This window comes from Tetrao urogallus (assembly GCF_951394365.1).
Source record: "Tetrao urogallus genome assembly, chromosome: 1".
Classification (NCBI taxonomy): domain Eukaryota; kingdom Metazoa; phylum Chordata; class Aves; order Galliformes; family Phasianidae; genus Tetrao; species Tetrao urogallus.
Window position 1 is genome coordinate 85,969,693 of NC_136813.1, and position 10,748 is coordinate 85,980,440.

The 10,748-nt window shown below is 39.7% G+C and overlaps 1 protein-coding gene across 1 annotated transcript; it reads left to right on the forward strand.

Annotated features, from left to right (window-relative positions):
* Window positions 1–656: 656 nt before the first annotated feature.
* On the forward strand, window positions 657–8,291 carry RSPH1 (radial spoke head component 1; the record flags this gene model as incomplete). Its single annotated transcript, XM_079549628.1, has 9 exons — window positions 657–710; window positions 1,086–1,199; window positions 1,318–1,423; window positions 3,502–3,592; window positions 3,827–3,962; window positions 4,748–4,819; window positions 6,010–6,229; window positions 6,642–6,785; window positions 8,245–8,291. The coding sequence occupies 9 exons, from the start codon at window positions 657–659 to the stop codon at window positions 8,289–8,291; spliced, it is 984 nt and encodes a 327-aa protein (XP_079405754.1).
* Window positions 8,292–10,748: the final 2,457 nt, after the last annotated feature.

Below are 10,748 nucleotides of genomic sequence, written 5' to 3' on the forward strand. Positions count from 1 at the left end.
GAGGAGAGCACAAATCTGACCAGAGGTTTTGGAGCACCCCTCCTGTGGAGACAGGCTGAGCGAACTGCGCTTGAGCAGCCTGGAGAAGAGAGAGCTGCAGGGAGACTTCATTGCAGTGTTCCAGTACTTGGAGGGAACATTTAAGCAGAAGAGGGAGTGACTTTTTACACTAGTAGACAGTGATGGGACAAGGGAGAGTGTCTTTAAACTTAGATGGGATGATTCAGACTAGATGCCGGGGGAAATCTTTCCCCAGAGGGCGATGAGGCACTGGCACAGCTGCCCAGAGAAGCTGTGGTGCCCCATCCCTGGAGGCGCTCAAGGCCAGGTTGGGTGGGGCCCTGGGCAGCCTGAGCTGGTGGGGGAAAGCCCTGCTCACGGCAGGGGTTGGGGTGGATGGGCTTTGAGGTCCCCTGCGACCCAAACCATTCTGTGATTCTGTTATTCTCTGATCTTCCTGTTCTCTGATTTTCTGATGTTATGAAAATGGGACGTGTAAAATGCTGAATAAGTCTCTTCCATACAGCTAGTATTGCTGCGGGGCGGGGCCGTGCCCTCAGCACCCGGGACAGCAGGCGCGCCCCCGCCGGCCATAACGGTAACACAAGGCGCGTGCCCGGTTGCCATCGCGACGGCTGCGACGCGGTGGCAGCAGCATGTCGGACCTGAGCGACGAGGAGGCCGAGGAGGAGGCCGAGGCTTACCTGGGGGTTCGGCGGGGAGCGGGGCCTCGGGGCAGGGCGGGGAAGGGAAGAGAGACGTTACTGCTTATGGGGGCTTTGATACTGTAGGCCCCATGGGGAGATCACAGAGCGCTATATCAGTGGGTATGGTAGATGCAGAGGGGGGCGCTGAGCTATTTTGGCTGGAACCTATTTTCTTCACAAGTCATCCACTCTTCCCACCAACGAGTCAAGAAGGGAGGAAGGGCTCAGTGTGCTGGGATCTGAGGGGAGAGCTTCTGCAGAGCCCTTCTGCGTGCTCTACTTGGAGCAAGCCTCTGAGCAAACGTGGCTTCCTCTAATTAAGTTGGATTCAAGCAGGTCTATCGCTCTTAAACGATTTTGCTAATTGCATTTGATTAGGAGTATGATGGTGAGCGCAATTCTGAAGGTGAACGGCATGGACGTGGGAAAGCAGAGCTGCCCAATGGTGATACGTACGAGGGTGAATATGAGCACAGTCTCAGAAATGGGCAGGTGAGACAGTGACCAGACAGTGGCTGTGTGCTTGTGTTTCTGCGGTTCTGTGAGTCTCAGCAGTGTACTGAAATAATGAGAACTGACAAGTCTTTTATCTATACCAAATATCTTTCAGGGGACCTACAGATTTAAAACTGGTGCTTACTACAGTGGAGAATATCTTCAAAATAAAAAGCATGGCCATGGTACTTTTTATTATCCAGATGGATCAAAATATGAAGGTAAATACTGAACACAGTTGCAAAGATTTCTGTAATTAAAAAGACATGTTTCTCCAACTCCTAGAATGCAAGAAGATAGCAAAGTGAAGATTATTTTAAAAATATAAATTTGCTATAAAACATTTTCCTGTTATTCCTTTTTTACTAGGAGCTCTGAGAGCAGCTTTATTTATTTAGTTAGTTAGGGGATTTACTTGGAATATTGTGAGAAGTGTGGTATTTGTTAGCAGTTTGTTCTAGAAATGTCCTTATTTCAAGTGAGGTATTACAGGTGCTGAGAAATGCCAAGCATTATGTCTAATCTGGTACAATCTTGATAGAAGAGAGTATAATTGCTTATATCTAATCATCTTCATGATGATTAGAATTGCTTTCTTCAGTATAGAATCATATAATTATTTGAGATGGAAGGGTCCCCTAAAGGTCATTTAGTCTCCTGCAATAAAAAGGGACACCTACAGCTACATCAGGTTGCTCAGAGCCCTGTCCAGCCTAACACTGAATGTGTCCAGGGATGAGGCATCCAGCACCTCTCTAGGCAGACTGTTCCAGTGCCTCATTGTAAAAAATGTCTTCCTTATATGCAGTTTAAATCTATTTTGTAGTTTGAAACAATTTACCCTCATCCTGTCGCAACAGACCCTACTAAAGTGTCTGTCTCTCATTCTATTTCCCTTCTTCCAGAAGAATACCTAAAACTCTCCAAATATCAGTTAGGCTTCAAGGAACAGTCTTTGTCCTTTAAAGAAGGCAAGAAGGAGCCTTCACACTGTAAGAGCTAGAAGCACAGAGCAAAAAGAGCAGCCCAGTTATTGCTTATTGGATAATATCCATCTGTAATGTATTTTTATTATTTTTTTAAAATTTGAATAGAGTAGTAATTAAGGCACAAAATCTAGCATTCTTTTGCATTTATAAGCATGCTGGCTGAAAGGACAGTTTTAGCGAATTAGCTAAACTAAACAAGAACTCATTTTGATTTTAAGTGGAGGTGTCACACGCAGGTAGCTGAAAAAATATGTGAGGAGAGGGACAGACAGAGGAAAAAAAAAAAAAAAAAAGAGCAAGGGCTTAGAATAAAGAAGGGTTTGATCAAGAAAAGAATGAGAGGGGCCCAGAATGAGGTGGCAGGGAACTAGGGAGAAATATTATGTCTACCTTTGAGTATAGTTACCCATACTGTCTTTTTCAAAGTGATCTCAAAATTGTTCTAGAGAGAGAAATGAGGAACTCCTGTTTGTGATAGCATGTCAGCTGAAACCTACAGATGGGAATTAAAAGGAAACAGTATATAACAGGATATGTCTCAAGGCAGAACTAGTATAGTTGACATGACAAATACTATGGTCCTCTGTTTTCATATCGTCTTCTTTGTATTGATTTTATAACTGCTGTTTAAGAAGTAACAAATGAGGAAAAAAAAAAAAAAGCAGTGGAGGTGAATAAGCAGGAAACTTGCAAACACAGATAACAGAACTTGGAAATTTTGTGTATGGGGAAGCCTTTCCTTGGTAACAAAGAGCAAAGCAGATAGTATCTGAATAAAGGAAGAAAACCGTCTCAAGTGAGAACATTAGCACTTTCTTTGCCTCTAACATAGAATTCGTTCATACAGTTATACTCAGATCAGAAAGTGGGAAGTTATTGGATAGTCTTGCATATGGAACTGCTATCCACCCTGTTGCATCTAATGATGGCTGTCAGAGTTCTCATCCATTTGTCAGATGTATAATAAATCATCCTTTTCTTTGCCAGAGTACTTCAGTACTTCTTTGGTATAATCTGTTTTGATAATAACAATGACATACTTAAACCCTGATAGGCAAATCAGATATGCTTAGAGTTTAATTGACAAATGTTTCCCATTCACTTGAGATTTTTTGTGTTCAGTGGGAGAGAGCAGGATTTGTTTGTTTTCGAAGTCAGTCATAATGGTGTTGTAGTTTTCTTTTCCTTCTCTAATGATGTGTATTCTCCACTCAGCTAAATTAATGAATGATGATTTTACAAACTGACCATTATATCACACAATTAAATATACCACATCTCACTAAGTTATTGGTATGTTCTCATTAAAGGAAGCTGGGTAGATGATCGGAGACATGGCTATGGAGAATATACGTACGCAAATGGAGACACCTATGCTGGAGAATGGTTTAACGACAATAGGTTTGTTTCATTCTTATGATGATGTTTGAAGTCATCCTCTGCAGCATCACAATATGATGGCTATTTCAAAGTGTGGCTGACTGCAGCTAATCAAGTGCTACTGGATGGCATTTGCAAGTTAGCCCAACTCCAGCCATTTCAGCCACTTAAAAAATACAGTTTTAATACCTTAAGTATAACAACATCCTATGTTCTTCATATTCCATAAAATAAAACAATTTTTCTTCTCCCTAGGCATGGACAAGGTACATACATCTATAAAGAGACTGGATCTATGTATGTTGGTGGTTGGGTAAATGGAATACAGGAAGGAGAAGCAGAGCTTATCCACCTAAATCACAGATATAGGGGCAAGTTTTTGGATGGAATTGTAAGTGTGCTAGAAAATGCTCAATTAATTTGAACAGTTAGCATAAAACTTTCTTAATAGGATTTATTTGCACTTAAAATGACAAGCTAGATCCTGTTCTTGTGTAGTATTTCTTGTACCATCAATGTAGCAGATGAAACTGAGTTGATCTGCAAGGCAGAAAGCCACGTGTCTGTAACTTTGCTTTCAAACAGTATTACAGAATCACAGAATGGTTAAGGTTGGAAGAGACCCGTAGAGATCATCTCCAACCCCCTGATCAAACTGGGACACCCAGAGTAGGTTGCCCAGAACTGTGTCCAGGCACGTTTTGAAGATCTCCAACAAGGGAGATTTTACAGCCTTTCTGGCAACCTCTGTCAATGCTCTATTACCTTCACAGCACAGAAGTGCTTCCTGGTGTTCCAATGGAACCTCTTGTGTTCAATTTTGTACACATTGACTCTTGTTCTGGCACTATGCACCACTGAAAAGAGCATCACTCCATCCTCTTTGCATCCTCCCTTCAGATAGTTATAGACACTGATGGGATTCCCCCTGAGCTTCCTCTTCCTCAGGCTGAACAGTCCCAGCTCTCTCAGCCACTTCTCACAGGGGAAGTGCTTCCGTCCCTTGTTCATCTTTGTGGCCCTCTGTTGGACTTACACCTGCATGTCCATGTCTCTCTAGTACAGTATTGTTATTGACTAATGTATGAATTTTGTAGTAAAGCACATTTTATATTCACATGTGTAGAATTTCTTAATTTTATAGTTCTACTGATTTCTTTGCATCTCTTTGTGCAGCCTGTTGGTCGTGGCAAATATATCTTTGACATTGGATGTGAACAGCATGGTGAATACATACAGTCAGAGGAGGTAAAAAAAAATATGTAATGGTGTACTGTGTATCAAATAATTCAGTAACTACTGTTGATTATCATATAAAATACTTTAACATCAGTACATATAGGGTATCCTAGATCTATCCAGTCAAAAAAGGGTGCAAACTTGTGGTTTCTTCAATACTAAATAAGGTTTCATTCTGCTTTTTAAATTTATCTTCTCCACTGTGTAAGCTTAGACAACTATATGATGTGATTTTTGCCCTGCTTGCTTCAGAAGAATCAGGACTTGCCCAAAATATTTTAGGTTTATGTGGTTTTAAACTACACGAACATAGATATTTGTCTGTAAATTTAACTGGTGTTCCACTTTGTTCTGAACACCAGAAAACAAAGAAAATATTTATTATTGTATTTCTGAATTGCTTGATGCTACATCTGCAAAAGGTGATTTGCAAAAGGTTCTTGTTTTGGAAACATGTCCATCGTTTTCCTGGTCCTGTAAGAAGCTTAATTTTCATAGCAACTAATTGTAGAAGCAGCTGGAATGAGGGCTTGTTCTTAATTCTCCTTCACTCATGAACTTTTCTAAGTCTTTCTGATTAATATGATACAAAATAGATATCACAATAAGAAATGTATCTTAATATTCTGATTCCAAGAAAATATTACACGTTATACCTGAGCTTTATACCTCTGATGTCCAGCATATTAATTCCCATTACATGCTCTTTAAAAACTCTCTGCTACAATATTTGTTTCATGATATAATTTCACTAACTTGCAACTTTCTTCTACTACATACATTCTACCTTTTCCAAAATTTTCTTTTTTCTTTTTCTGGCTCTCTACAATGGATCTGTAATTTTTTATCAGTGGTATTTGGCTATTATCTTAAAAAACAGAACAATATTCCTTTGAGAGAAATGATGCTTGAATAGGTCCCTCTCAGCTATTCTGTTCGAGGGAGAGACAAAATTTTATCTTTAAGAAAGAAAACTGGCAAGCATAGATCATCAGTATTGGTCAGCTAGCTTCAACAAGGTTCAAAGCATAGTTTTCTTGCAAGATTTGCTGTTGAATTTCCTCCTTTTGTCAGTGCTTTAAAAGACTGTCATGTTGCCATTTGAGCCCAGGTAAAGAGCTTTTAATGTACAAAATCATCTTAACTACTCCTTTAATACTTATAAGAAGAGACCTTGGATGTTGAGAATTGTCTTTTAGGATAAAGAGGAGGAAGAAAAAGAGGAGGAGCCCTCTTTACTTGCTGCACCAAAGTGGAAAGCAACAGAAATCACTAAATTAATATACTGGATGCCCAATGTGGAAAAAGCACCTTCTCCCAATGAAGGCCCCCCAGCAGCAGCAGGAGAGACAGCAGCAGCAGATGAAGCAGTGGAAGAAACATCAGCAGACGAAAAAGACAAAATGCAAACAAATCCAGGTTTGTTCTGTTGGACATCTAGAAACCCTGTGTTTTGACTATCCTGTGAAACCATGTTTTTCAAATTTAATTACTGTGAGAGGGATTTTTTTCTCTCACATTTTTTACCCTGGGGGATTTCTAGGCCTATCTGTAAATGTGACAGTATATATATGCATATATATATGCATCTGTTCTATCTCACATAGCATAAGGTACAACTATCTTGGGAAGTCTGTGAATCATTTTAGTCTATGCCATCACCTCTTACACAAACTTGATTATAAATTGTTGCAAAAATATGTATCGGTTTTCTCATGTGAGTGAAGTCTGAAGAGTTCAGTCAGTTATTAATTGTGGCATGAAAACAATGATTGAGTGCAAATTTGTAAAAATAAATTTTCCTCAAAATTTCTAATTTCTCATATCTCAGTCATTGACAAATCTGCTGAACACAGGGATGATATGCCTTCTCTTCATAAAGTATCCAGTGAAGTTTTCAGCCCAGCAAAGGATGCAGAAGTAGAAGATGAGGAAATAAGGGAAGAAGAAAATGAAGAAGGAGAAGAGTACCAAGGTGAGGAATGATGGAGATGTGCTTCTTCTTCCTTGCTCAATCAGGTTTGGAAACGATGCACGTCAATTGGCTGCTGCTGGGAGGCCCATTCTCAGGCTAAAGAAAACACAGGAACTCTACCTTTTGTCACAGGATAGAGCTCCTCTAAAGCTGTAAACTGGTTTTGAGTAGTCAAATTCATATATTTAACAGTGATATAAATGTACAGTGATAAAAGAGTACAAATCAGTGATACTGCAGTTCAGCACTACCTGTGCAATACAGAGCTGACAGTACTTGAAGAGCTGAGTTTAAAAGTGATCACATTTGCAAGCTTCCTTTTGTAAAAAACATGAGAGTAGACTGGGGAATTCAGGTATTTTTGAGAACATGATTTTTCTATCACGAATAGAACTGCATGTTCTTGTCCTTCCAAGTTAAATAAGAAATAAGTCTTAGGTATTGTTACACATTATGATTTGGAGACACAAAGCTAGTATCTCATTGATTGTTCTTAAAAGGCAAAGAGCTTTGAAATTTGGATGCTCAGGTTTTCTTCCAGGCAGTTTGGAAACCTGTTTTTATAAAAAATTACAAAAAGGCAACGTGAAAGGAAGCATCTGTGTTTACCCATACATAACTTATAAGCCTCCATTCAACTGTGTTTTTTTCATTTGTTAAATGTTAACATTTACAAACTTCTGATGTAGGAAAACATTAGATAAATTTCTCCATCTGTAGTCGACACATTTTATAATAAATCAGAGCAAAGCACTATCTACAGTGATCAGAAAGACTGTAAAAGAACCTTGAAAATTGCATAGAGGTACAACACAAACATTAAGGACAGGTCTTGGAATTCTGTTAGTTTATTTGATCTCATTTTTCACTCATCACCTCTGAATGTAATCTCTTGCTTCAGCACAGACTAGCCAACAAGATGATCAGGTGTATAGGACTCACATCTTACAGGATCCCTCAGCTGACCCAGCAGAAATCGAAGCAGGGTTCCTGTGTAGCTCTGCTTTGGACCTGGCAAGAGTTCATTGAGCTTGATTTGCCTCAAAGTCTGCTGGACTCAAATGATTTTTTATTGAACTTGATTCTAACAGATCTTCTGGCCTACTACAGTAAAGTAGATCTGATATCCTCATTGTTTTTTTTTTATTAGTAGTAGTAGTATTTTTTCAAAGGCAGCTTTCTATGAAAATCCTCTAAATAGGAGATGTTCTTGAGCTATTCTGAGTTACATATGGACTGGCTGGCAGTCAGTGTGTGTGTACAGAGTCTGTCTGACAGCTAAGAAACAATTTATGTCAGTTAAGTTCAAAAATTGGCAGCAAAGGCCAGTAGGAAGGAGGACTGGGGTAGACAGTGATTCTGGAATTATGTTTTAAGCTACTAGAATTGCTTTCCAGTATTTTATTATAAAATTCATTTCAGTTTTCTGTTTATTTTTTTTTAAACTTTGCCTCTACAGGAACTGCTGGTTTAGAAGATGAGGAGGAATCAGAGGAAGCAGAGTAATTGGATACAACTAAAGACAAATATAGGCAGAAAAGGAAATTGCAGAGTAAATCATTAGTTAAGGTAAACCTACAACAATATTTTTATTTGTATCTTTGTTATTTTTTGAATAAACATTTCTGTTACTGTTCTATCTGGAATATACCTCTCCAAAACTTTTACAATCCCAGAGTGTGCCATCTCAGGACCACTTCGTTCCATAGTGGCAGACAGTTGTTGAATTCAATATGGGAGGATTCTGGATCTATAAAGTTGAGTCCTCACACATTCATGGAATCAAAGTTTTGAAACACTTGGCATGATAGTTCTAAGGCAGAACATATATGCATCCAATAACTGACTGAACCACTTGTCTCTGTAGTAATTAGGTTGCTTTTGGAGACCTATTTCATCTCTTCAGGAAGACAGATGATTTTCAAACCTGATGAATACATCAGTATTGCCCAAAACTTCAGAACATCATATCCATCCAGAACATCCATATCCAGGGAGTTAGTTAACATGCTCAAATATGGTCTTAGAATCTTTTAAGTTGGAAGTGAGCTCAAGAACTCCAGCTCTGTCTGTATCTACTATCACTGGACAACCAAGTATAGAGCCACATTACTTACTTACTGTAAGCTGTTATCACTGTTCTCCAAGATACCAAGCTCAAATCTCTCCTTACCTGATTTGCAAACCTGTTGGCAGAGATACTGTTATTCCACTTTGTTAAATGGCTTCTGTACTTCCTTTTTCCTCCAAGACTGACCCACAGTGATGGAAGTTGAAGCACTACCTTTAGTAACAGCCACATTATCAGCGGTTAAAACCCAGGATTGATCCTCTCCTACTTGACCTCTTCCAATTGAGGATGAAGGAGCTATCCTGTGGGTTCCTTTGTCCTTTGCCAGAATCCTGTAGTTACTCTTATTTTGCTCCAGGTCTCCCTCAGTAGCACAATTGATATTCACACCAATGAGCAAACAAGGAGGTAATGGTCATTGGACAGGATGAGTTTCGGCCATGCTTCTACAATACCCACAGTCTGGTCACTTGTCAAGCAGCAAACCTCCCACGACAGCATATCTGGTACACAGACAGGTGTCTCTGTCCCCTACGGGAGAGGACTTCCAGCTTCTAACACTTGCTGTTTCTCTTTAGTGTTGATGCTTCATATGGGGCCAGTTAGCTTGGAAGCATCCCTTTACATCCTCTGTTCCCTCCCATGCCTATTGGGCCTCAATACCAACTCTCTACATCCAGGTCTGAGCAGCAATGGTGGAACATTTCTCCTGCTGCCAGAAGTTATGAACTTTAACAAGCTCAGGGGAGAATCCTTTCAACACTCCACCCAGTCCAGCCCCTAGACATCACCTCAACCTCACAAGTCAGGCTTTTGCTTCTAGAAAGACCCTGCTGATACCTCATTTGCCCTCCTTACTGATATACAGTCTCCACACCTCCTACAAGTCTTTTATGCAATCATGCAACATCTAAATCACTACACAGAGCCTCACCAAGAGACACCAACTCAGATTGTGGATACAACATCCCCCTGCCCAATCCAGGTCTAGACTGACACTACTATGCCAAGGATATGGACTTTCTCTTTTGGTGGCAGAGGTCAGGCCCAGCAGCTCATGATTGTTGGTGAGCACAGTCTCACACACACTGGATGAAAGTTTCTGCTTTCACTCAGCACCCAAACAGCACCTCCTCCTCAGCCCCCAAAAAACAAATCAAACAACTAAAAAAACAACAAACAAACAAACAAACAAAACCAAACACCAAAAAATCCACCACCACACACAAAAATAATCAAAACCAAAACAACAAAAAACTCCAACCATCAATCCCTAATGAGCAGGAACCTGTCACTCAGTAGAGAGCTACCAGGAGATTTCAGCTGAAGAAGGCCTCCAGAAGCTACCAGAATTGAATCAAATGACATCCTATAAATAATAAGTTAAAAGTGAAGAGCAAGGTAGAGCTGCACAAAATATTGTGAAAGCAGTATTTGTTACAGACATATATTTTACACTTCTTCAGGTGGAAAAAAAAAAAAGCTGCTCTGAAACATTGTTTTCCTGATAATATATAAATGAAACCTTCTGTTTCATCTGTTTAATTGACTTTCTTACACTTCTGAGAATACTGGTATGAATGTTGATGGACTTGGAGTTTGAAGCAGAATGTTGCTGCCCTGCAGCAGTTTGCTTTCGAAGTAAGGTAACTGGTTTGGGCCTGATTAGGGTAAGAGATGTTGAGCTGGCATTGCTGAAACAGGACTTGAATTTTTTTTATTCATAAATTTTCCTTTGGGGGAAAATAAAGGAAAACTTTTAACAAGTTTCTTTTCTCTACAACTCAACAACTCCAGCAAAGATATGCCAAGAAGTTTAAGCTAGTGATAAATATGGATTAAGATAAAATGGGGGTAGTGAGGTGAGTCACACGAAATAAATAGAGTTTATT